General features: G+C 36.2%; 3 protein-coding genes across 6 annotated transcripts in view; all 3 read left to right on the forward strand.

Moving 5' to 3' along the window:
* Nucleotides 1-27,831, forward strand: part of FZL (FZO-like protein) — a 171,484-nt gene that overhangs the window by 71,118 nt on the left and 72,535 nt on the right. The gene's annotated exons all lie outside the window — the stretch shown is intronic.
* LOC149542701 (uncharacterized) lies at nucleotides 9,199-11,289 on the forward strand. Of its 4 annotated transcripts, none has more exons than XR_016355497.1 (3): nucleotides 9,199-9,612; nucleotides 9,802-11,075; nucleotides 11,161-11,289. XR_016355497.1 is itself a non-coding variant. In XM_089797580.1 (2 exons), the coding sequence occupies exon 2, from the start codon at nucleotides 9,834-9,836 to the stop codon at nucleotides 10,452-10,454; it is 621 nt and encodes a 206-aa protein (XP_089653706.1). In that variant the 5' UTR covers nucleotides 9,199-9,612; nucleotides 9,802-9,833; the 3' UTR covers nucleotides 10,455-11,103. The 4 variants fall into 4 exon arrangements, 1 of the variants encoding a protein (XP_089653706.1); XR_016355499.1 differs by having other exon boundaries at nucleotides 9,200-9,612; nucleotides 9,805-11,075; XM_089797580.1 differs by lacking the exon at nucleotides 11,161-11,289 and having other exon boundaries at nucleotides 9,802-11,103.
* Nucleotides 11,424-12,966, forward strand: LOC149542702 (uncharacterized). Its single transcript, XM_089797581.1, has 3 exons — nucleotides 11,424-11,560; nucleotides 11,666-12,070; nucleotides 12,206-12,966. Exons 2-3 carry the CDS (start codon nucleotides 12,037-12,039, stop codon nucleotides 12,787-12,789), a joined length of 618 nt encoding a protein of 205 aa, XP_089653707.1. The 5' UTR covers nucleotides 11,424-11,560; nucleotides 11,666-12,036; the 3' UTR covers nucleotides 12,790-12,966.

Genomic DNA, 27,831 nt, shown 5'->3' on the forward strand with positions numbered 1-27,831 from the left:
GATTGTAACAGAAGAAAACTTATCCTTTTTTCTTCATAATGCCACATAAGTGCTAACTAATAAGTCGCGAATTGATGTAAGATGAAAGGCGAGTTCATCAACCTTAACCTCTTTTTTCCTAGAAGTAGGCAAGGCCTCAGCTCCCAACCTAACTACTTGAGCCCTATCAAAAATTAAGGGTAGATAATTTGATTTCATTGACTCCACAAAACCTTCAATTACATGCCAATCTGCAAGAAAATATCCTCCAATATATTGCCACCCCCTCTCAACACTGACCTTCCAAATGTCAGCATCTATGAATTTATGTGTCGTTGAAGTGTGTCATGGCTTGCACAACCTTATCTTTGGTGACTAACAACGGATTCTTGAGAATAATGCAACTCACTAGTTCATTGATTATAATCAACACACAACAATTTTTTTTGTTTGTCTTTAAGAGCTTCAACTACCTTTAAGACATTCTCTTTGCAAATTTTATGTTCGGAGTTTAGGATAGCACTATGCTCAAAAAGAGAACTATCAACCATTATAATTTCATTTTCTATACCCACAACAATCTTCAGTTCATTTCATAATCCTCCTTCCAATAACCTATTTGTCCTCATTTTTGTTTCATCAAGATATCGTCCTGATTTACGCCAATCTCCTCGTCAAATTTGGGACCTTTAAAGTCTATTATTCTAGCTTTCAAATCTTTTTAATGAATGCCTTAATCACACATGTGATATCCCAAACGACACTACTTAATACTATGGGCCTTGTAACAATACACTACCACTATAATAGTTGATACTGTCTTCATACTAGTCTGCATGACCACCGTACTAGTCAGCAATGCCATCGTACTAGTCAGTGCTTCCACCATACTAGACAACACTACCACAGTGCTATACAAAACTGTTAGTGTACTAGTCGGTGCTGCCATCGTACTAGACAACACTGCCAATGTACTAGTTGGTGTTGCCACTGTACTAGATAACACTGCCACCAGACTAGACAACACTGCCACCATACTAGACAACACTGCAAGTGTACTATTCAATGCTGCCACCATACTAATCTCTACCAACATAGTAGTCGGCATTGCAAATGTACTTAGCCGACATACAAACGTACTAGTTGGCTTTGCCAATGTACTAGTTGGTATTGCCATTGTACTAGATAACATTGCCAATGTACTAGTCGACTCTGCCAACATACTAGTTGATACTGCCAACGTACCAGTCGACATTGCTAATGTACCAGTTAGTATTGCCACCGTACTAGATAGCACTGCCAACATAATAGTTAGCTTTGCCAACATAATAGTCGGCTTTGCCAATGTACTAGTTGGCACTCCCAACGTACCAGTTGGTACTGCAACCATACTAGATAGCACTGCCAACGTACTAGTCAACACCGCCATTGTATCAATTCCGTACCACCTCCATACTAGCACTATACCACCTTCATACTAGCCATGTACTAACTCCATACCAGCTCCACAAAATGAATAATGCATTATCAACACTTGGATAAGGGATGCTAGTTGAGGATTGGACTATCAATGATAGGAAGATAGATCTCAGATGTAAATGAAGATTGACACACGCAAGAGGAAATTTGTAAATAACAATAGCACCTCAGATTACATCAATTAGGTTCAATACAACAATTGCGGACCAAGAGCCGGATATAGATTTGTCTTAGAATGAAGACTTTTGCAAACTTGATGCACACTAAGAAATATTTGAAGGATATTTCCAACTATAGACTAAGGTGAGGATTGATTCCCATCGAAGCTGTGATCACACCTCCAAAACTACGCACGAACTACTTCCAACCTCTAGAAATACAAAAAAGAATCAAACAACAATGCCCAACCATCTCCTTATAAATGCCTCCAAGAAGTGTCTAAAGATTTACAACTGACCGACATTAATAATATTTTATTACTTTGTTAATTTGGGCCCCATATTTATTAATTAAAATAATTAACTAAAGGTCCTTTTATTAGATTATTCAAATTATGGGACCAATTAATTAATTAATTAAATTATATTATTACATCAAATTTTGGAGACATGACAAATCCTTGTTGCCCAAAGATTGCTTAACCTCAAGCAATCGTAATTGAACGAAAGGTCATCAGCTGCAGGGTTCTAAACCAAATGCATATGCAAAATGAGTGAATTGGCATCAATCTTTTGTTGCGACACATCGTCATCAAACCTTCGTTGCACCACTCTGATATAAATAGTGTCATGTTTGGACTCACAAGGATCACAAAGATGCCAATCATAAAATATATCAATGCCATCAGGTTTATCAACCACTTCTAGAACCTCATAGCATAGGTAGGCCCTGTGGCTCTCATGAGTAAGACCATCACACGGAAAGATTGCGGTTATGCCCGCCATGAGTGCTGCAAGAGGAGAGACTCCAGAATCAAACAACAGTAGCAAAGTTTTCTGCAAACAACCTTTGCCCCATGGTCTAGGTTCATGATTTCATTTATGTGACTCCAAATTATTATCCATGCTCTTTTGTAGATTTGCAACCTTGCTCTTATTCCACACATGAATAACATTCTATTGGTTCACTTCGACATTGGCTTTGTTGTCATCTTGTTTTAGATTTGCTATATTGTCTTGTTCCTTGACCTCTTTGTTCTCTTTTGAATCATCAACAATTTTTGCACTTGAGGTGACCATTATAATCTCTTGCTTGTCAATATCCTTCTATGATTGTAGTGAAGTTGTGGACTTGGCTTCATCCTATAACCACTTGTCAATCTCCCACTTTAGATTATGATGCCTAGATGATGGATATTTCATTCACAATTCCATATAATCTTTCAGAGAAATGTCCCTCTCCCATCCACCAATCACCCAGTTTTACTTTAGGTTCCTCAGCGACTCAGCCAAAGTGGGTGATTGCAATTCCTTACATTCGGCCCCAGGAGTGAATACCATCATTAATGACCTTGCCTTGAAGCATTGTGAAACTCCTTTCATACTGCTTCAGTCAAGAGTTTGAGTGTTTGCTCCATCCGTAGGTGATGCATCTATTGACTTCTTAGCTCTCAACGCATCACTGAAACCATTGTTGGGCACTATGATTCAATCTCTAGACCCAATAGGCTGGTAAGATCACCAACTTTGGTACCACTGTGATATTCCAAATGGCACAACTTGATAGTACGAGCCTACCAACAATACACTGCCATCATACTAGTTGGTATTTTCAACATACTAATCCTCACTGCCAACGTACTAGTCAATATTGCCACTGTACTAGTCGGTTTTGCCACCGTACTAGACAATACTACCATTAGATTAGACAACACCGCCACCGTACTAGTCGGCACTGCCAATGTACTATTCGGCACTGCCATTGTACTAGTTGGCACTACCAACATACTAGTTGTCTCTACCAACGTACTAGTCGGCATAGCCAATGCAGCAGTTGGTACTGCTACTGGACTAGATAGCAATGCCAACGTACTAGTCAGCTCTGCTAATATACTAGTTGGTACTGCCTCTGTACCAGTTGGTACTACCACCATACTAGATAGCACTGCCAACGTACTAGTCGACACTACGAATGTGCCAGTTGGTATTGCCACTATACTAGATAGCAGTGCCAACGTACTAGTTGATTCTGCCAACATACTAGTCGACGCTACCACCATACTAATTCCATACTACCTTCGAACTAGTATTATACCACCTTCGTACTAGCTCTGTACTAACTCTGTACTAGCTTTGCAAAATGAATTCTACACTATCTATACTTGGATAAGGGAGGCTTGAGGATTAGACTTCCAATGATAGGAAGATAGATCTCAGATGGAAATGAAGATTGGCACATGCTAGGAAATTTGTAAATAACGATAGCACTTTAGATTACATCAATTAGGTTCAGTACAACAATTTCGGGTGAAGAGCCGAATATAGATTTCTGAATGAAGACTTTTACAAACTTGATGCACACTATGAAATATTTGAATGATATTTTCAACTCCAAACTAGGGTGAGGATTGATTCTCATTGAAACTATGATCACACAATAGGGAGGATGTTCCACCTCTGAAATTGCGCATGAACCACCTTCAACTTTGTAATGCCCCCATTTTTTTTAGCATCGAAGTTGGAGAGATTAGCCTATTATCGTGATCCTTGTATACTAATTATTGTGGATAGAGGGTCTTCTAAGGTAGTGACTTGGCTTGGGAGGGTCTTGTCTTCTCTACAAATAGTAACTTACAGGTTGGTCTTTGTTTGGCTCAGATTGGACTTTGTTTGGCCTTAGTTTTGTGTACTTACTATTTGTGGTAAGTCGGGTGTTGATTGAGATGGACCCTTTCTATTTTTGGAAAGTGCATTTGGTTACATGGAGAAATAATAGGTGTGACTCCTATTTCATACGACATTTAAATGATGAGTATTTTGAGAATTATTATATTTTTAGTGGCCAAATTATTATTAAATCATTAAATGGCTTATTATAAAGTTATTAATTAACTTTATAATTCACTTAAGTTGAGGGTTGAGTCATCATTGGAAGGGGCCATTTATTTAATTAATTATATGCCTAAGCCAAGTATTAAATGTTATAAAGTGATGTTGTGTTGGAGAAGCTTTGTAAGTGAAGTTACATTTTGGAAAAAAAAAGGCATTTAGAGATTATAAATATGAGTTCATTGTGAAGGAAAAGGCATCCGATTATCCGATTGATTATTTGTTTTGGTTGTCTTTGTGACCAATTCTGAGATTGGTTCTTATGCCCTTGCTGAAGTATAAGGGTTTGGTTCTCGAGAAGTGCCTGGTAATTCACAGCTGAGGTATTGTCCATTAATTTTTGAGGGTTTCTTTGTATCTTCTCTATTGTTTCTTACTGTAATTGAGAAGAAGGTTGTAGCTGGTAAATTTGGTGGTCTAGAATTCTATTTGTGCACCCAATAATACCTATAGCTGGGTGTGCATTCTCTCTAGAATTTGGGTGTATGGTTGATCTGTATACAACACTTAATCATCTGTAACTTGATGTTTTACCATCTCTGTTCTAAGGGAAAAATTCATCTACAACAAGGTTTACAGATTGGCTTCTAATTGGAGAGTAATTGCTGTATCATTGAGCATTTTATTAGTGCAAATCTAGGTGTCATTTCACCACTGTTTGGGTGAATAGCATTGAGGATTCTGATTGTTAGTCAGCCTGCAATTCTGGGTGCATATTTTGGGGTTCAGGTTTGCAAGTTCTGGGTAGCATTTCACATTACTGGTTGCGATTACAATCGTAGAGCCACAGACGTATAGCAGGTCCTGCAAATGATTATTTTCATCTCGTGACTGACATTATAGTGAACCATGTTTCATTTCCTGGGCTGGGTGCTTGAAAATTTGAGCCTGCGTTACATTATCAGCCTGGAGTATTGAAGTTTAGTGCCAATTCTGATTTCCAGTTGGGGCTGAAGTGCGTTTAAGGTGCGGAGATATTGTTGGGCAGCTTGTAGCATCCCCAAGTTCATAGAATTGTACACCTTTCCAGGTTCCATATATTTAGCTTATTTGCAATTACATTCTCAGTATGTCAATTGCGATGTAAAAACCAGAATTACATCAACATGAGCAAGTTTGTTTGTTATCTCTTTATCATTTGCATTTCAAATTATCTCATAAATTCAAAAGAAAACATCATATAAAGTAATAGCAGAGTTGTAAGATACGTGTTTGATGAAATGTCAAACCATTGATTCGTGAAGGGAAAAAAATAATGTCTAGATTAGCTATCGACTGTTGAGGGATATTACAAGCTTCTAGCCTCCGGAAATACAAGGAAGAATCAAATAACATACCCCTTGATGAATTACAAAGCTCAATCATCTCTTTGTAAAGGCCTCCAAGAAGTGTGTAGAGATTTATAACAAGCCGATATTAACAATATTTTAGTACTTCATTAATTTGGGTCCCATATTTATTAATTAAAATATTTAACTAAAGGTCCCTTTATTATATTAGTTAAATTCCGGGACCAGTTAATTAATTAATTAAATTAAATTATTACATTAAAATTTGGGGACATGACAACACATTCATGAAATGCTTCTAGGAAACATTCATGAATATATATCTTTTAATGGTATTATTAATGTTACCATAGGTCTCATAATTCTCACTTGAGTCGTCTGAGTTTGTAGACAATGATGGTGTTTTGTTGTTCTTCTCAAATGCGTTCTGATCATCTCTATGGCCTTCTATGAAATCATACTGGGGCTCTGTCATAAATGCCTCTTGAGAGAAGGCATTTTATTTAAGTTGTATTGTCTCAGTTTCTTCTTTTCTCTTATCATCACCTGGTTGCAATGGTGTGTGATAGGAGTCATTGATTCACCTTCTTTGTTGTTTCCACATATATTACTACGTGTTGAAGCTTCCAGTCATGTGAAACAATGTTGCATTATTCACAGCTGCTTTTTCCTCATGTTGGTAGGCCCTGCTACCTGTAATACACAATAATTCATTTCCTCTTCTGTCAACTGATTTTTGATTCATTTCCTCTTCTGTCAACTGATTTTTGCTCCACCAAACATCTTGACAACTCACACGATGTTGGCAACGTTCACTTCTAAATTTTCTATATTATGTGAGGGTTAAAAGTTCATTACAGGTTTAAGTGAAACAATGTTGCATTATTCATAGCTAGTTTTTCCTCATGTTGGTAGGCCCTGCTACCTGTAATACACAATAATTCATTTCCTCTTCTGTAACTGATTTTTGATTCATTTCCTCTTCTGTCAACTGATTTTTGCTCCACCAAACATCTTGACAACTCACACAATGTTGGCAACGTTCACTTGTAAATTTTCTGTATTATGTGAGGGTTAAAAGTTCATTACAGGTTTAAGTGAGGGCTAAAAGTTTTCTATAAATAATAAATAAAAATTATGTTTACAATTAAGTTTAAAGTTGCAAATATATGGAATAAAAGATACAGGAATGCACAAATGATAAAAAGGTAAAGAGTTAAAAATTCGAAATTTTCAACTTTCATTCTTTGTTAAATAAATGCTTGAAAACAATTTACGACTCAGTCTCAATTAAGAATAAAAGATTAAAAAACTGTTTTTAATAGGTCGTTGAAGTGTTTGTTTGAGCTAGTTGCAGCTTTAATGCAGAACTATTTGTATGTGAATATGTTTGGGCATTTTGTCTTTCCATTTTAAGACGTATAAGCTACTTTGTCCTTGATTGTTTCACTTTTGAGTTTGATATTCAATAGCATTCTCTTTTCCCTGAAGTACTATAATAAACCCAATGCAAACAATGAAAAAGGTTTTATTCAGTCATTCTTTGTTTGGTCCTGATGGGTAGAGGTGTTACTGCATACTAGTAAATGTTTCATTACTAAATTTTTTAATTTTTACAATTAATTTGTTCACAAATAATAATTATTAATAAATGCAGGTTTTTACATTTTCTGATTTTTTAGCATCTAAGATATTATTCAAATTATATATTACTATCGATGTAACAATTGCACCTCTTTTGGTGCAAGTTATAGTAATATATAACACTAATATAAATAATTAAACATTAACATTAGACTTTCATATCCATATTTTAAGTATTTTGGATCAAATTTCTGAAAGCACCACTGAGGCACCAAAACCCAAAATTGATAATGGATGAGGTAATTGAAGCTAAGAGATAATGTTGAGTTCTAAAATGGTAACATACTAAAAATAGGGATACTCTCCAAAAACTGCAGAGAAGAGCTCAAAAGGTCAAAGAATGCTTCCTAAAGAGTCTCAAATACCAACTAAGATCAATATTGTCATCAAATGGCAAAAAAATTGAAACCAAACTGTCGAAGAACAATGGAGTTCTATTACCCTCTCCTCGTAGCCCATGATCAAGAATAGGAAAACAATCTCATTTTCTAAATAGGATTGTAAAGGGGACTTTACAATGCTCCCTCAAACTTACCTGTCCTCCCAAGAAATTGCAAGTTTGGATGTTGTAGACTCTACTTCCTCTGCCATGTCACCAAATAATTTCTGATGATCCTGTTTAGCAAAGTAAGCTCCTTGTAATTAGTCACCACCTCTGGAACAAATATAAGGTTTCCTTCCTATCCAAAGTGGGCAACTCAAAAGGGGGAGCAACATTTCTTTCAAGCAACTTCTTGATGCTATATATGTGGAAGATATTATGCACCTTGATATTGTCAGTGTAATGTCCCCGCTATTAGTGCTAGCTTGGGACAAGTAATACCTGCAAAATAGATGTTAGAATTCAGCAATAATAAGTTTAAACATATTATTCTACCCTCTAACTTAACTCCAAACTTAAAGACATCTCCAGATCAAGTTTCCTAACCCTTAGTTATTCCACCGTGTTTTTTGGAGCGCACCCCTTAAAATCCTACTTGGATGGGGCATCCTCTATCCAAGGCCAATCACATATGCATATGTTGACATCATCAGAGTATTTTGGCCATGATATCTTCCTGATCTAGCCATTTATACAAGAGTTATATTAATCTTTCGCACTAGCACTATTAATGATTTATATGAAGATTGTACTAACCTCTTGCACTGGCACTATGAGCTATCATTCTCATCTAGCCATTTATACTAGGATTGTGTTGCCCTTTTGCACTAGCAATATTAATCATTTATATGGAGGATATACAAATATCCCAAACTAACACTATGAGACTACATTAATCGCAACTTAGCCATTTATATAGAGTTTAGCACAAAACCTGTGCTGGAACCATGGGAGCTGAATCTATTATTTCTTTATATTCATTTAATGAACACAATATCAAATTTTAAATATTCATCCAATTATTATTCTTTTTCAATTATTAATAATCTACTCATACATATATATAGAAACCATTAAATATATAACATACCTTATATACATACCCTTATGATGCTTTTACCATCTTTTAGTGTTGCCTTTCTTTTGACTTTAATTATATGCCATGATGTATGTGATCATATCTCTTTTGTTATCTTGTTCTATTTTCTCATTTTGATACCATTCTTGTTCTTTTCTATTATTCAATGGTAATTTATAAATATTATTTTATTTCTCATTTATATCCTTCTAAAAAGTCACAACCCTTCATAATCACAATCAGAGTAACGAGAATCGCCATAAAATCGCCTGAATCGGCGATTCGGCGATTAGATTCAGCAATGGCGATTTTTTTGGAGTCGGAAATCGCCATTGCCGATTTCTTCAAGTGAATCACCTGAATCGCCGATTCAGGCGATTCAGTCAAAAAATCGCATGAATCGCCTGGAAAAATCGGCAGGAATCGCCCGCGGCCAATAAAGTATAGAGTTGTAAAATTTTAAAAAATTGCTTGGTTTTTTTACTTTGTTTTTGACCATTTCTCTTTGTTATAACCCTAAAGGGCCTTCTATTTATTTAACATGAGTAGAAGAGAGGAAAAGTGAGAGAGAAGAAGAGAAAAGAAAAGCCATAGGTTTCTAACCGGCAAGAAGAAAGAGCACAAAAGAGATCAGCAATCCATTTGGGGAGGCCATCAATTGCATTGGGAGCATTAGGGAGCCAATCTCAACACTCCTCAACTCATTTGCAAGAGGTAAGTGCTCTTTTCTTTTTTGCATGTTAGTGTATTATGCATTTTTTGTTAAATTTTTATAGTTTTCAAGATTTTTAGTTTAGATCTTGAATGTTCTTTATTTTTACTAAGTTGCAAACTAGGGTTTGTTGTTTTGTAGCTTTTATTAGCTTCAAACTTTGATATTTTACATATAAATTTTTATTGCAGCAGCCTTTGCTTTCATTTTTTGCAAATTCGCAATGGGTAGAAAAGATGAATGTTGGAAATATAACGAAGAGTTTCCTGGAAGAACCAAATATCAAACAAAATGTATTTTTTGTAAAGAAAAAATAACTTCTGGGGGTATTTATAGATTGAAATACCACATTGCTGCTATACCTGGACACGATGTTACAATTTGCACTCACCAAACTCCTGAGGCAAAACGCACTTGCTTAATGGCATTAGAAAAAATTGAAAAAGACAAAGCCAATAGGAAAATGCAACTTGAAAGGTTAAGGGGTATTGGCTCCCATGTTCCCGCATCCACATCTGCAGCCGCATCCACATCTGCATCTGCATCAGCTTCTGCATCTGTAGGTTGTGTTGGAGAGGGTTCTTCTAGGCCTCCTTTTTATCCTAGTTCTTCTGCTCGTGCTAGTGCTAGTCGGTCACATACTGAGACAGAGTCCCACACCAACCTATTGCAGCCTAGAGTGCGGAAAAACAGAATGGATAGTTACTTTGTGCCCCGCACTACTCCTGGTTCCCAACCCACGCTTGAGGGCATGGGTTTGAACAAGGAAATTCATGATGCTGCCAGAAGGGAGATATGCAAATTTTGGTACTTTTGCAACATTCCATTTATTGCAGCCAGGTAATTGATTCTTTTTTCGTTGTTTTCTTTAAAGTTAAAATTAAAAGTAAAAGTAAAACTTTAATTATATTTACTTGTTTTATAATTTGAGTCTTTGACATCTAAATTTTTATTTGTGACAGGGCTCCTTATTGGCAGAACATGATAGACGCGGTTGCTATTTGTGGTCCGGGGTTTAAAGCCCCAACTGAGGCTGAGTTGAGCGGATACCTCTTGGATGAGATGGTAGAGGACATGAGGGCTGAGCTCGAGGAGAACCGAAAGGAGTGGATTGCAAAGGGTTGCACCATCATGACTGATGGTTGGAAAGATAGGAGGAATAGAACACTCCTCAATTTTCTTGTATCCTGTGGAGGTAATTGATCATTCTACTTTCCTACATACATAATTGTAAATTTTGATTTGTTGAATGCTAATTTGTTGATGATCCATTTAATTTTAATATTCTAATTCGTTGTTTTGTTACTTGTAGGATATACCATGTTCATCAAATCCATTGATGCTTCCGCACATGTAAAAAATGCCACATACTTATGTGAGGCTATTGAGGAAGTCATAGCAGAGGTGGGAGAACAAAATGTGATCCAGGTGGTGACGGATAATGCAGCAAGTTATGTTGCTGCAGGTAAACTTTTAACTTTTCAAGTTTTGAAAATAAATTTATTTGAATTTTGAAATTTGAATTTCTAATTGACTTAAAATTGTTGTAGGTAAACTTTTGATGGAGAGGCACCCCACCATATTTTGGTCCCCTTGTGCGGCACATTGCATTGACCTCATGTTGGAGGAAATTGGCAAACTTGAGTTTGTCAAGTCATGTGTGGAAAGGGCAAAAAACATATGCAAATTCATTTATAATCATTCATTTGCCTTAGCACAATGAGGAAGTACACAGAAGGCAAAGAGTAAGCTCGCCCAGGTATCACGAGGTTTGCCTCGAATTTCATCACCTTGCAGTCCTTGTTGACATCAAGGGATGAATTGAGGAGCATGTTTGTTGGGCGGGAGTGGATTTCCTCTTCCTATGCTACGACCACTGTAGGGATAGATGTGGCGGATTGCATATTTGATGAGGATGGTTTTTGGAAACCCGCTAGAGAAATCCTGCAGGTAAATTTATTGCAATTTAACATTTAGTATTTTACTTTTACTTTAAGTTATATTATTTTATATGTAAGTTTTGACTCAAGTTTTTTGTTTTACTTTATATGTAAGTCACTGAGCCCCTTGTAGCTTTGCTACGAACTGCTGATGGAGAGAAGCCCTCTATGGGCTACATTTATGAGGGCATGGATAGGGCCAAGGAGGCCATCAGAGCCCAATATGCAGGAGTGCAGGAGAGGTATGGCCCTATTTGGGACATCATCGATAGGAGATGGCAGAATCAGCTCCATCGACCCATCTATGCAGCAGCTTACTTTTTGAATCCGGCATATTGTTTCCGTCCTGAGTTCAAGGCGGATGCGGAGGTTCTCACTGGCTTATACACAGTGATTTAGAGGTTGAGTAGCGATGAAGATAGCGCTGCTGCGATTGTTGAGCTAGACCAGTTCAACAATAAAGAGGGGCCACTTTTCTCTAGCAGGATGGCCATAAATGCTCAGACAACACTACAGCCAGGTAAAAATTAAATAATATATTCAATGTTCATGAATCTAGATTCTAATCTTAAAGTTGATTATGTAATTTTAGAGTTAACTTGTAATTTGTAAATGAGACTAATTGTTTCTATTTTCAATTTTTCCCTTATTGCAGATAGATGGTGGCAAATGTTTGGGGCCACAACCCCAAAACTTCAAAAAATTGCCATTCGTATTCTGAGTCAGCCAAGCAGCGCTTCTGAATGCGAGCGCAGTTGGTCCATGTTCGAGCACATCCATTCGAAGAGGAGAAACAGGTTGACAGTGCAGAAGTTGAATGATATTGTCTTTGTTCATTACAACCTCCGTCTTAGGATCAGACAGATTTTGGGCACTGACTCCTCTCCGATCATTCTAGAGGAGATTGATCCAGAATCAGAGTGGCTCACAGAGGTTGTGGATCCAGTCTTCACTGAGGAAGACCGTGTGTGGGTTGACCAGGTGGATATAGAGGCTGAGGCAGCTAGAGCACGTTCTTCAGGCATTGGTAGACGCACACGTGCACGCACGGGCACAGGCCCTAGCGACGTTCATGAGCCCATCTTACATGCGGGAGATATGGCTCGGCAGTCCTCTAGGACCTACATTAGACGCCTTGCTACTAGGCAGACTGGATACTCAGAGGCTGAGGCTGAGGCTGCAGCCGAGCTTCAGGATGATGTTGAGGATGATGATGATGACTATGAGTCTGAGGCTTGAGCTGGAGCCTTGTTTTTATATTTTGTTTACAGATATTGATACTGAATCATTGATAGACATATGTTTCAAACTTTCATGGATCTTCATCTTAGATTCTTACATACATTTATGATTTGATGTCTTATGGATCATCTTACATACATTCTATGATTTAAATCATTGTGATCATTTGATTTCTATTTACTTCAGCTAGCCTACAATTTACATTTTAGATAACATAGTTACATATGTGATGGATTTTATGTTCCATGTTTATGTATGTTAAGTTTTAACTTCTATTTGATGATGTTATAGTGTGTTTAAGTTATATTCAATAAAGGGTGCATGAAATAAGTTTTAAATTGTTAAAATCTTTAAATTTAAAGGGTTTTTTCAAATTTGCCGATTCATTGCCGATTCATTGCCGATTCACGATTCGATTCGGCCTTGCCGATTCCGATCCGATTCCGATTCTTGTTACTTTGATCACAATCCTTTCAAAAAGTCACAACTCTTCATAATCACATTCCTTTTGAAAAGTCACAACACTTCATGATTAACATCTTTTTGAAGAGTCACAACCAGTCATAATTACAACTCTTTCGAGTGAGACATCCTTTCATTATTCCAACCATTTGTTAAGTTAGTTCCCTCTTCCATTAATCCTTCTTTAAAATCAATCTTCTACTCTTCTTCCCTTCTCTTTGAAAATGAACCCTCCTCCCTTTTCTATCTCAATTTGAAGGAGTCATGTATTTTCATCATACACCTCTTTACTTTTCATTAGATTTAGTTAATTTATATTGTACTATATTGTATTATTTATTTACATATTTATTTTGTGTTTACTATCGTTGATTATTAAATCCTATTTAGAAAGTTAATATACTTTCTACATCATTCTCTCTTGTATTTAATTTAATTTAGTTATTTATTCATTATAATTTTACTATTAGTTACTATTTGTTATCTTATACTATATATTATTTTATTGAGAATAGATTATTTATTTGTAACTATTATTTCTTATTCTTATATTTTGATACGATTCTATCATCATTATTTAATTAATAATATTGTATTAATTATTATTACAATTCTATCTTAAATTGGGGACATGACAGTCCATCCTTCCTCAAATGGCTTGTCCTCAAGCAATTAAATAATCTCTTCTATTGATTTGAAAGATGTACATCTTTTACTCCAAATTTTTAGGTTGTTTTCATGGATATGATTGAACCTCTTCCAATCTCCATTGGCATTCCACATTAGTCTTTCATATGAATTATTTTCTTATATCATCTTCTATCCTACATGATGGCAAGGTCATGCTCAGATACAACTCTAATGTCCCCGTAATTAGGGTTAACTATAGTACCTGCAAAATAGATGTCAGAATTCAACAAAATAAGTTTAAACATCCCATTATGAAAACATTCTTCCTAGGGTGATTCACCCTACAGAAAAAGGCTTTTTTAAGGGAAGGTACATATTAGAAAATCTCATTACTTGCTAGGAACCAATGTAGTGGGCAAAGGATTCAGGTAAGAAAGCCTTAATGCTCCTGATAGATTATGAGAAGGCATACAACAAAATTGAGTGGAAAGTCATTACAATGATGTTGGAAGGGTTAGGTTTCCCCAGGCATTTCATCAAAATGGTGTTGATCCTCATGATTGATGTTACTGCATCAATGGTATAAGATCCAAAGCCTTCCCTCTCACAAGATCAATTAGGCAATGGTGTCCTCTAGTTCCATCTCTATTTGTCATTGCAGAAAACTCATTGCATTAAATCTAGAAGGATGATACTCTCTCCCCAAGGGTCAAAGGTATTACACTTCTCAACCAAGATGAGATCTCCAATATATAGTTTGTAGATGATACATCAATGCTCATGGAACTTTCTGAGAGGAACACTAAAAACCTTCTTCCCAAGCTAGATATCTTTTGCTTTGCTTTGGGCAGTAAAGTATTAATGTCCAAATCCATTATGTTAGGATGGGAAGGATGCCCCCCAACTTGGTATGACAAGTTTGGCATTTCTTGGGTTGGTCCTAATCACCTTGTCAAGTATCTAGGTATTCCTTTTTCAATGTCTCCCAATCTTAAGATAATGTGGGATTGGCTCAAAAACAAAATTGACAAAAAATTGTCCAAGTGGAATAACAGGTACCTATCCTTGGCAGGAATGTTGCAGGTATGTCGGAAGTGTTGTTAGTATATACCATATACTACTATTCTTGGCTTTTCAAGCAGTTGTAGATTAACCATGTACAAAGCACTATTAGAGATTTTCTCTGGTCAAATGGGAAGGGTAACAGAAAGAGACATGCAGTTAGTTAGGAGTGGTGTGTGAGAAGAAAGGAGGTTCGAGGGTTGGGATTGTAAGACCTCAGATAGCAAGGCATTTCCCTTGCAATTAAATGAGTAGCCAAGGCCACTCAAGGAAGGGAACCTTGGAAGGTATTGATCCGTAACAACATTGCCAGAGGCATGCCTCATAATGCTAAAATGTGGAAAGGAATCCACATCCATGATCTCCTTTCAGGCAGATGGAAAGTGAAAGTTGAGGGGTCTCTGGTATTTCAAGCTATTTGAAGGGGTGGGAACATGTGAGACATTGGGTCTCAGGAGCTAGACTGGTTGATGAGGATCTCAAGGTATGTGAGGAAAAATCAGTATGGTGGAACCTTGAAAGAAATGGGAAACCTCTAGCCCTCTTCCAATGCTGCCCTTCTAGACATTGGTCCAAAATAGGCATTAACAAATTTGATGAACTTGTTGTTGAGGGTAGACTCATGAGATGGGAGGAAGTAGTATATAGTATATACATATGACTTACTTGATGCTCACTAGAAGGACCTTCTGTATGCTGAAAGAGGCATGGGAGTACCTTAAGATCCCCTTCGTATATGGACAAACCATTGATAGATTACCCCTATTCAAATGACCTAACAACTCCCCTTGACACTCCACTAAAGCCAAAACTATATATAGTATATTGTCTAACACAACTGATATCCTTGATCATATGAACCTCAAAGGGAACTCTAGTTTTGGTCCTCAATATTGGGCTAATAAACTAAACCATCTCTGGTACAGACCTGTAGAGCTTTGTTGGAAGCATGAATGCTGATGATACTTCTATGGGGGAGTATTGTAGAAATATGATTAGATCATTATCATGATGATATGTTACATTATTGACTGTGTTTGTCATTGATGTCAACGTAGCAATTTTCTGTGGTATTTGACAGAAGAATAGCGGTAAAGATCAAGTTGGTACAAAAAGATCACTGAGTATTTTCACTAAGCGAGGTTAAAGGGAGATACTACAATGTCTAGTATATGCATCTAACCTTGGGAGCAAAAGATATTAAGTCTAGAAGAAGTTATGCAAGTTTTGTTGAAGACTGTTCTGAGATAGAGTTTACACAAACATATTCTGGTAAACTTGTTATATCTCTTAGCAGAGTTGTTATTCTGAGAAGGTTAAAGAAGTGGAGAAGACATGTTGGAAATGACGTGGTTGAGCTTGCTCATTATAATATTACACGTGTGGAAAGTTATTCAAGTTACAAGGCGATTGATTGATGTTATCGCTAAGTATAACGTCTTCTTAATGAGGTCCTATAATAATTAATTGAGAAGGTATAATAGCTGACTCAAGGAATTTTTTGATGGATTCGGTATAGAGGAAGGACATTTTCCTTTGTTATGTATGAATGTATGAACAATTGCATGAAGCACAAAGAGCGGAACATAAGAGAAACAAGTTTATATGCGAGGATAAGCAGAGTAGAGTGAAGTTGGAGAAAACTTCGTTGCCGAGGTTTTATTTTAAGATCCGAGGTTTGATATTTGAATCCGAGGTTTGTGACTTGGTCTACAAGGTCTGACAATGATTGGTTTGACGGACAAGATAGAGGAAAGAGGATAAAGCATCGTACGAACAATTATTCTGCAAGGAATAGTTGAGAGATTAGTTGGACAATGAAGTTTAGTGGTTTTGCCCCAGAAGTTGTTTGGACAGTGGGTTCTTTTGCCTTCTACAACTCCTAACAAGGATTCAAAGTCTCCTAACAGGGACTCTTATGTACTGATTGTGTTTATAGACTCCTAACAGGATCCATCCTCTAACAAGGAATATATATCAGTATATCTTTGTGGGCATCATTCCCACCAGGGTTCTCCCTCTGATCAAGGGTTTCTCTAGTTAACAAATCTGGTGTAATTGTGTATGTGCATCTTGTTATGGTTGCTATTTTCTTTGGTTGCATGGTTAAGATTAATTAAGGTTGAGAAATGTTTGAATTGAATAATTGATTCCCCCCCCCCCCCCCCAACCCAACTCTCAGTTATCTTGGTGGACTATTATTTCTAACAATTGGTATTAGAGCATTAGGTCCTTGAAGATAAAGTTTAACAACTTTGGGAGATCTATGGCGAATATATTTAGAAAGGATAGTCCGAAGTTTGATGGAACAAATTATGATAGCTGGAAGAGAAAGATGAAGACACATCTGTTGTGTATGGGTCCAAGATATTGGATCTTGACAAAATCAGAAAAGACAATTATTGCTGAAAGTGCATTGGAAACTTGTACCAAGGATGAGAGAGAACTTTTCATGTGCGACATGAGAGCTAGAGAAGCACTATTGTCTGCACTTCTTGAAAAAGAGTACAACTAGGTAGAAACACTTGACACTTCTCATAAGATTTGGAAAGCTTTGAAAAATAGTTTTGAAGGTGATGAACATTCTAAGAAATTGAGGCTACAAAGCTGGATTTGTGCATTTCAAAATGCTAAAGTGATGGAAGATGAATCTATAATAACATATGTAGGTAGAATATCAAAAATTACTGCAGGTATCAGATCTCAAGGAGGAGCCAAGGAAGATGATGAGGTGATCTGGAAGATATTGAAGAGTTTAGTGCCACCTTTTTTAAACAAGCAGTTCAAATGATATAGTTGTTGATCTCATGTACCAAAGATTTCACCAAGGAAACATTACTTGGGAGACTTAAAGTAGTTGAAAATGAGCTTAGACAGTCTGGATGATTGTCCTGAACAAAGACAGCTTTTAGTGCCTTAAATATTCAACCTAATCTATCAAGGAGCACAAGTGCTAGAGGAGATTTTGCTAGCAGTAGCAGATCTGATGAGGACAGAAAGATAGAAGGAGTAGCCCTTCTGGTAAGAAGAGAAAAAGATGGTAACAAAATCTTGAAATGTTGGACTTGTAATGAGTTTGGTCATCATGCATCTAAGTGTCCTAAAAGAGAGAAAAAGTATAAAGGAAAGTTCAAACCTAGAGGAGATAAAGATTGTTTGTATGTCAATGAAGAAGATGAATCTGATGAACACATAGTAAGTGCTATTGATGATGAAATAGGATTTGTAGCTATTAAAAAAGAAAGTCCAGAGAAAATGGTTTTGGTATCACAGGTTGAAAAGAAATATGATTGGATAATTGACAATGGTTGTTCACATCATATGACTGGTGATATGAACAAGTTTTTTGACTTCAAAAGTTATGATGGAACATTGTCAGAGTTGAAAACAATGCAGCTTGCCATAGTAAAGGTATTGGATCTATAACTCTTGATGGTAAGACTAACATTGAGGATGTATATTTTGTTGATGGTTTGAAACACAATCTTTTGATTGTTGGACAATTAGCGGATAAAGGTTGTCAGTTATAGTTCATAGAGAAGACATGCATGATCGGAGACAAAGATGGGAAGGTAATTGGAACAAGAACTAGATCTAGAGGTAATGTATTTCAGCTGAATCCCACTGAAATGACATGTTTGGTTGCAAAGGTAGATGACAGTTGGTTATGGCATAAGAGATTTTGTCATATAAACTTTGACAACATTGTGAAAACAAGTAGTATGCTTGCAGTTAGAGATTTGCCTAAGATTGTAAAGCCTACTAACACAATTTGCAAGGAGTGTGTATTGGCAAGCATACCGGAACTTCTTTTCCCAGCAAGAAGTTTAGTACTACAACAAAGTTGGAGATTGTACACACAGATCTTAGTGGTCCTACGAAGACTAAATGATTCTATTGTGAAAGGTACTTCATGATTATTATTGATGACTTTTCTAGAATGATTTGGGTTGCATTTCTTAAAGAAAAATCTGAGGCATTTGATAAGTTCAAGATATTCAAGAATAAAGTTGAGAATGAATCAGGTATGAAGATTAAATGTTCAAGATCAGATAGAGGAGGAGAGTTTACTTCAAATGAGTTTAACATCTTTTGTGAAGCTAGTGGAATCAAAAGACAATTATCAACACCGAGAACCCTTGAACAAAATGGCGTTGCAGAAAGAAGAAACAGGTTGGTGACAGAAGCAGCGAGAGCTATGTTAGCTGAGAATGATGTATTCAAGATGTTTTGGAGAAAAGCTATGAATACAACAGTCTACACTATGAACAGAGTGCAAGTTAGGAAAGACACAAACAAGACCCCTTATTGAACTATGGTTTGATCACTCACCTACAGTTAAGTATTTCTGAATTTTTGGCAGCAAATGTTATATCAAAAGAGATGATGATGTTGGTAAATTTGATGCTAGAAGTGATGAAGTTATGTTTCTTGGTTATTCATTGAAAAGCAAAGCTTATAGATGTTATAATTTGAGAACTAAGACTATTGTTCAAAGTGCAAATGTAAGAGTTGATGAGAAATTCAGGATACAAGAATGAATAGTTGACTAAAATTTTGATGATGAGAATGTTGTTGTTACTAAACCAAGGAATGATGAAGTATTGTTTGAGACTAACAATGATTTGCAAAATGAAGGAGAGCAAAGGCAGGAACAAAGTTTGGAACCTAGAATAGAGCTAAGAGTTGAGATAACAACTCTTACTTCTAGTAAGAATATGACAAAGAATCATCCACTAGAGCAGATCATTGGTAGCAGAGATAAAGGTGTGATGACAAGAAGTAGAATGAATGAAGAACTATGTTTGATAGTTCAATTAAAACCAAAGAATGCAAATGAGCCATGCAAAGATGACTATTAGAAGCAAGCAATGAAAGAAGAATTGGATTAGATAGTGAAGAATGAGACATAAGAATTGGTCCCTAGACCAACAGACAAGAATGTGATAGGAACAAAATGGGTATTTAGAAACAAGATGAATGAACAAGGTGAAGTTGTAAGAAATAAAGCAAGATTGGTATGTAAAGGTTACTCACAGCAAGAAGGAATAGACTATGATGAAACCTATGTTCCTATAGAAAGAATTGAAGCAGTAAGGTATTTCTTAGCCTATGTAATACATAAGAAATTCAAAGTGTATCAGATGGATGTCAAGTCAACATTTCTGAATGGAGAACTTGAAGAAGAGGTATACATAGAACAACTTGAAAGTTTTTTTTTTACAGATGACAAGGACATAGTATGCAGATTAAAGAAAGCATTGTATGGCTTAAAACAAGCACCCAAAACTTGGTATGCAAGGTTGGACAAGCATTTGACAAAGCTTGGATTTAGTAGAGGTATGGCAGACTGTAATATATACTGGAAAGAAATAAATGATGATGGATTGATGATTTTGGTAATATTTGTTGATGATATCATATTTGGAGGAGATGATGATGAAAGTGACAAGATTCTAGAAGAAATGAAGAAGGAATTTGAAATGAGTATGATAGGAGAAATGAAATACTTCATAGGATTACAGATTGTGCAGGATAAAGAAGGAATCTTTATTTCTCAAACTAAGTATTTGAAAGATCTATTGAAAAAGGTTGGTTTGGAAACCTATAAACGAGTTGGAAAACCTGTGATAAGTGGACACAAGTTATCTACAAAGGATGAGATACCTACTGTTGAGCAGAAGAAGTATAGATCTATGATTGGAGGATTGCAATATTTGACTCACACAAGGCCAAATATAGCAAATGCAGTTGGAATTGTTGCAAGATTTCAAGCTGATCCTAGAGAAGCAAATTATGCAGTAGTTAAAAGGATATTTAGATATTTGAAGGAAACACCAGAGTTCGGATTATGGTATTGATTTCACTTTATATGCTTATACTGATGTTGATTGTGTAGGCAATATGGATGACAGAAAGAGCACCAATGGTGGAGCTTTCTTTCTTGGAGGAAGATTTGGTTTATTGGTTAAGCAAAAAGCAAGATTGTATCTCACAAAGTACAACAGAGGCATAATATGTTGCAACAACAAACAATTGTAATCAAGTCATTTGGACGAAGCAGATGCTGAAGGATATAAGGATAGAATTCAGTGAACTTGTTGTCATACACTGTGATAACACAAGCATAGTGAATATGTCTAAGAATCCAGTGTTGCATTCTAAGACTAAGCACATTTCTATCAAATATCACATGCTAAGAGAGAAAGTTGCAGAAAAGGAAATCAAATTGGAGTATGCAAGCTCCAAAGTGCAGATTACAAATATTTTCACCAAGCCTCTTCCCAAAGAGACTTTTTGAGTATTTGCGAGGTATGCTAGGGGTTATGCCCGTACCTACATCTGAGTAGATGATGCAAGAGTGCATCAGTCCAGTGATACAAAGCACTATTATTTGTTTGGACTAAATGCTAATGCTTCCTATATGGAGAAGTATTTGTGATGGACAGAGTCATCCAGGACTCTTGATGGATGTTGTTTTGAACAGTGTCTTTGGACACTTGAGCAAGTCAGAGACAATTGTTGCAGAGATAGATGGTTGCTGAAACCTTTGACATTGATGTCAGTGGGGGTGAGATTACAACATGAAAAACAATTTGATATAGAGTACATTGAGGTATATCAATGGGGGAGAAAGATTGATGAAGAGGATTTGAAAAGAAAGGATAACAGTCTTTTACCAGTTGGTATTCTTGGAGCTAGATGTTTTTCATCTATGTTGCTATCAATGCCAAAGGGGGAGATTGTTGGAAGCATGAATGCTGATGATACTTCTATGGGGGAGTATTGTAGAAACATGATTAGATCATTATCATGATGATATGTTACATTCATGACTATGTTTGTCATTGATGTCAACATAGCAGTTTTCTGTGGTATCTAAGAAAAGAACAACGGTAAAGATCAAGTTGGTATGAATAGATCATTGAGTATTTTCACTAAGCGAGGTTAAAGGGAGATACTACTAAGTGTCTAGTATATGCAGCTAACCTCGGGAGCAAAAGATATTAAGTCTAGAAGAAGTTATGCAAGTTTTGGTGAAGACTATTCTGAGATAGAGTTTACAGAAGCATGTTTTGGTAAACTTGTTATATCTCTTAGCAGAGTTGTTATTTTGAAAAGCAAGGTTAAAGAAGTGTAGAAGACATGTTGGAGATGACGTGGTTAAGCTTGCTCGTCATAATATTACATGTAAGGAAAGTTATTCAAGTTACAAGGCGACTGATTGATGTTTTGATTAAGTAAAAACAGGTTTTAAAGGACCCGAAACCTTTTACAAAGTATCAAGAAGTTAAAAACAGTAGAAGAAAAGAAGTCTTATATGAAATACAAAAAGTCTAACAACAAAGATCACCAACTAACAGGTCTCATAGATATCAGATACAAACAAAAAATTAGGAGGCCAACCATAAACAAACCTGGAAAAAATAGCTTTCTTATTCTTCTTCTGAGAGCTACATCCAATACCCCCTTTAAAACTCAAATTACCCCCCTCCACTTCATCTCCAGTATCCATATCATAGCCTTTCTCTGAGATACTGCCCTCCGTATCATATTCAACCGCCTTCAAACTATGCCTGGGTTTGTTCGTCCTCTTTGATTTCAATAAATTCATTATGAGTACCATTAAATCCTCATGGCACACATGTTAGCTATCCGGGTCATTTTGAATTGCCTTGATAGAATTACCCAACGACTGTCTAAGATAGAAGGGCAAATTGATCCTTATACTATGCCTGAAATGGTTAGCTAACATAAAATGATAACCATAAAGCTTTGTGAAACAACCATCCAAAGTAAGGTATTCAATGATCACAAACAACACAAATCTCCAAGGCCGCGAAATAGAGGCAGGATTATAGTAAGAGTTACCAATTTTCACTAGCCGATTACATTCTTTAGCAGAGTTCACAAATTCATCAATCGTCCTGTCCGAGAGCTTCCTATCACGGTAGAAATTGATGCCCTCCATATCCAGCCTCGTGGCTTCTGCAATAATCTCTTCCGACACCTCCATTCTTTGATTTCCAACAAGGATAGACCCATCCCTTCAAGTCTTGATAAATTGTTGAGTGATAGCAAGGTTATTCCCTTTAAGCTTTTCCATAAAGTCGGTGAAATTCTTGCGCTTCAGAATTTCCCATACCTCCTTTTTCTGCTTCCACTCCTTACAGCTAGCTAATTCGACTCTCATCTGTTTCCTTGCCATATTCTTCTTGCCAATGTCGATAAAATGATCTCTCAAAAAAGCCCTATGCAGGAGAACACCCCAGTCAATATCACAGTTGAGAGGCAATTTAGTAACTGAAACCCACAATCTGTGTGGCATAAAGCACTCCTTTCTAGAAATCATAATCCGCCACTTCCCACATATGTTCAAAGCATAAATTCTAATTTTTGCCATGATCATCATTATTGTTAATGTTTAGCGTCAGAAGAAGCAAAACATGAATCTCTTATGTTACCACTGTTTGCTATGCACCACAGAGATATAAGCATACGTACATATATACATATTGATATATGCATACATATACGTATACCTACATCTCTGTCATGCATTAGAATTATTGACAATCAATCAGGTCAAAAGATCAAAACCCTAAGGTCTGACAATGAGGGTGAGTTCACAACTGATATCTTCAAAAACTTCTGTATTTTTGTTGGGATTAAGAGGGAGTTTTCTGTACCTTATAATCCTCAACAGAATGGAATAGCTGAAAGGAAAAATAGATCTATTATTGAATCAGTCAGAGCCATGTTACATGATCAAAATCTTCATTACTCTTTTTGGGCTGAAGCATCCAATACTGCTGTCTACATTCAAAATCGTTGCCCTCACTCCATATTAGAAAATACCACTCCAGAAGAAGTATTTACAGGCGTTAAACCAGATTTAAGCCACCTGAGAATATTTGGATGTCCAGTCTATATTCACATACCAAAAGAAAAAAGAACCAAATTGGAGCCTTTCGGGAAAAAGAGAATATTCATTGGATATAGTGAAACTACAAAAGGGTATAGGATCTACATTCTTGGGCAAATGACAGTTGAAATTAGCAGAGATGTAATATTTGAAGAAGATACAACCTTTAAAATTTCTAGTAATAGTGATGAACTCATTTTAGAAGAAGATCAACCTACAGAAATTGAGAGGGAGAATAATTCTGACATCTCTTCCATGTCTAATCATATAGAACCTGAAAACATCAACCATATCAATAAGAAGAGACCCCTTTGGGCTAGAAAAATGTTAGCAGAAAATCAAGTTGAACCAGATGAAGTAATTTAGGAAAGCAAAAGGACCAGAAATCAATCTTGTTATGTTGCATTACTATCTGAACTCATAAAATCTGAACCTACTAATGTTGAAGATGCACTTTCATATCAATCTTGGAAGGAAGCTAGGATTGAGGAATATAACTCTATATTGAAAAATGATGTATGGGACATTATACCAAGACCTAAGAACAAATCAGTTGTTTCTTCCAAATGGTTGTTCAAGATTAAACATGCTGCAGATGGTAGTATCGAAAAATACAAGGCAAGATTTATAGCTTGAGGTTTCTCTCAGAAAGAAGGTATTGATTATGAAGAAACCTTTGCCCCTGTTGCCAGGTACACTTCAGTCAGAACAATCCTAGCTATTGCAGCATCCACAGGATGGAAAGTACATCAGATGGATGTCAAAACAACATTTCTTAATGGTAAGATTGAAGAAGAATTTTACATTGAACAACCAGAAGGGTTCAATACCTATGACTGCAAGACTCATGTTTGTAAATTAAACAAAGCACTTTATGGTCTTAAATAGGCTCCCAAAGCTTGGTATGAAAGAATAGATAATCACCTACTGAAATTGGGATATGCCAAAAATGAAGCTGACCCAAATCTATATTTCAAAACTGAAGGTGACGATATGGTTATCCTTGTATTATATGTTGATGATTTGCTAATTACAGGTGATGAACATCTCATAAAGAAATGTAAGCAAGATCTCACTGCAGAATTTGAAATGAAGGACCTAGGGTTACTTCACTACTTTTTAGGATTAGAAATCTAGCAGCAAGACAACTGTATTATACTAAATCAGGGAAAATATACAATTGATATATTAAATGTTGGAATGATGGAATGTAAACTGGCTGCTACCCCTATGGAAATAAATCTACACAAACTAAAAGATGATATGAATGGATTTGAGGCTGTAGATCCTACTGACTACAGACAAATTATTGGATCCCTGATGTATTTAGTTAATACTCGTCTGGACATATGTTATGCAACCTAACACCTTGAGTCAGTTTATGTGTGCTCCTAAGAAGATACATTTGCATGCAGCTAAATACATATTGAGGTATTTGAAGGGTACTGTTGGAATGAGAATCAAATATGACAAAGTCAACCTTGAACTAATTGGATATTCAGATTGGGCTGGAAGTTCTATTGAGCGAAAGAGCACTTCAGGATATTGTTTCAGTCTTGGTTCTGGTATGATTTCCTGGTCTAGTCGGAAAAAAATTTAGTAGCATTAAGTTCTACTGAAGCCAAATACATTGTGTTTTCCTTGGGTGCCAGAGAAGCAGTATGGCTACGAAAGTTGCTTTCAGATCTCTTGAAAAGACCTTTGAAGCCCAAAGTGATTTATTGTGATAATCAAAGTTGTATTAAGCTTTCTTCTAATCCTGTGTTTCACAATCGCTCCAAACATATTGAAATTTCATTTCATTACATTAGAGATATGGTTAATCGAGGAGTCCTTCAATTGGAATATATATGTACAAATGATGAAACGGCTGAAATCCTTATCAAGCCTCTTGCTAAAGTGAAACTGAAATACTTCAGAGAAAATTTTGGTATGATTAATTGTAATGAAATTTTTTTGAAATAAAAGGTTAATTTCGTTTGAGATTATGTTTCCATTGATTACTTAATAGTATTTGATATGTAATGAAAGGTGATGATCTTTCATGGACATATTCATTTTTAGAAAATTACATACAAGGTGATGATCTTGTAAATAATAAATCTATTTTTGGGCTTCTCTAGACATTGCTTAAGTGCAAGTAGAGATTATTTTTGGGCTTCTCTAGACATTGCTTAAGTGCAAGTAGAGATTATATGCGCTATCTCTAGACATTGCTTAAGTGCAAGTAGAGACTATGTGTGCTATCTCTAGACATTGCTTAAGTGCAAGTAGAGATTTTATATGCTATCTCTAGACATTGTTTAAGTGCAAGTAGAGATCATTTATTGTTCATATTGTGTTGCTTATATGATGATTCTGATTTAATTAATGTTTTACTTCTCCCTAGCTAAAGACGGAGTGTTAATGTTTAGCGTCAGAAGAAGCAAAACATGAATCTCTTATGTTACCACTGTTTGCTATGCACCGCAGAGATATAAGCATACGTAGATATATACATATTGATATATGCATACATATACGTATACTTACATTTCTATCATGCATCAGAATTATTGATAGTGAAGAGAGCATATTATTGACCAACTTTATAATGGTCGGGCTTCATATTATTAGTGACTTTAATATCTTGCTTGTATCGGGTTTCATACCCTCATGCTTTGCTTCTATCAAGTGTTGATCATTATCGGGGCCTTGATTTATTATTGGGCGGTGGCTTATGATTTAGTTTTGCAGTTATCCTACGTGGCTCTTGGGCCACGTAGAGACATGACTCTTCAGAGTCATGTCTTTACACTGCCTATATATACTTACAAACTGCCGCAGGGAAAGCATCAATATAAGGCATCCGAGTACCTGCAAAGAAAGATCAGTATTGTGAAATATTATTGTTATCATCACCATCTCTTTTGTTATACAGTGATCCAGTGCTTTGACTATTGCTGAAGGAGGAAGACATCAAATATTTTGCTGCAAGTCACAGTTAGAGATAAGTACTTATATTCTGCATAATTCAAATTAGAACTTATCTACAAGCATTCTTTTGTAATTGTTTATCTATTAGAAATCCACTATATTTAACAATTGTGGCATCTTTTCCTACTCCCCATTTTATCATAATCGATAAATAGGCATCCTTCAATAGGTAATAGATCATTATTATTCCATATAATCTTTTGTTCACTCATACAAGCCACATTAGCTGTCCAATCAGCAGCTCGATTTGCTTCCCTAAAGTTACGGGTAACAACACATATTTCAAAAGAATTAATTATATGAATGGCCTGAAAGATAATATTACTTATAGTCCATGAAGGTTTAGTGGTTCTATTAAGACAATTTATGATATTGAAAGAATCTTCTTCCACCCAAACCTTCCTCAAATTTAAACTCTTAGCAAAAATGAGACCATGTAGGGCAGCACTAGCTTCGGCAACATGATTGGTTTGGCTGCCAATAGGGATAGCCATACAACTGACTTTCTCTCCATAAGCATCTCTAATAACAACCCCACAACTAGCAGTTCCCGGATTACCTTTGGAGGCCCCGCCAAAGTTTATCTTATACCAATCCACTAGTGGGCTATCCCATCTTGCATTATCCCTTGGATTAGGACCCTTCTGGTTCATACTCAAGCCACCAAGGTTCCAATTTTGAATCACCTTCTCTTCCCAATCATTGTGATGTTGTTGTCCCAATCCATTGGTTTTGATATTCTCTATCAGTAGTGCCTTAATCTTACATAACACTTGATCAAAATTAGATTCAACACCTCTAAACACCCTATCATTGCGCTCCTTCCAAATACCCCAACAAAGATATGGGAGAATAAAAACCCACAATCTTAAAATCAAAGAATTATTAGAGGGAGGCGTCCAACTAAAGAAGAACATTTGGATGGTAGTTGGGAAAACCCAATCAATGTTCATCAGACCACATATCCTTTACTAGATCTTTTT

The sequence above is a fragment of the Cupressus sempervirens genome, chromosome 8, assembly GCF_028749045.1.
Source record: "Cupressus sempervirens isolate cs-2001-9-10 chromosome 8, ASM2874904v1, whole genome shotgun sequence".
In the NCBI taxonomy this organism is placed as follows: Eukaryota; Viridiplantae; Streptophyta; class Pinopsida; order Cupressales; family Cupressaceae; genus Cupressus; species Cupressus sempervirens.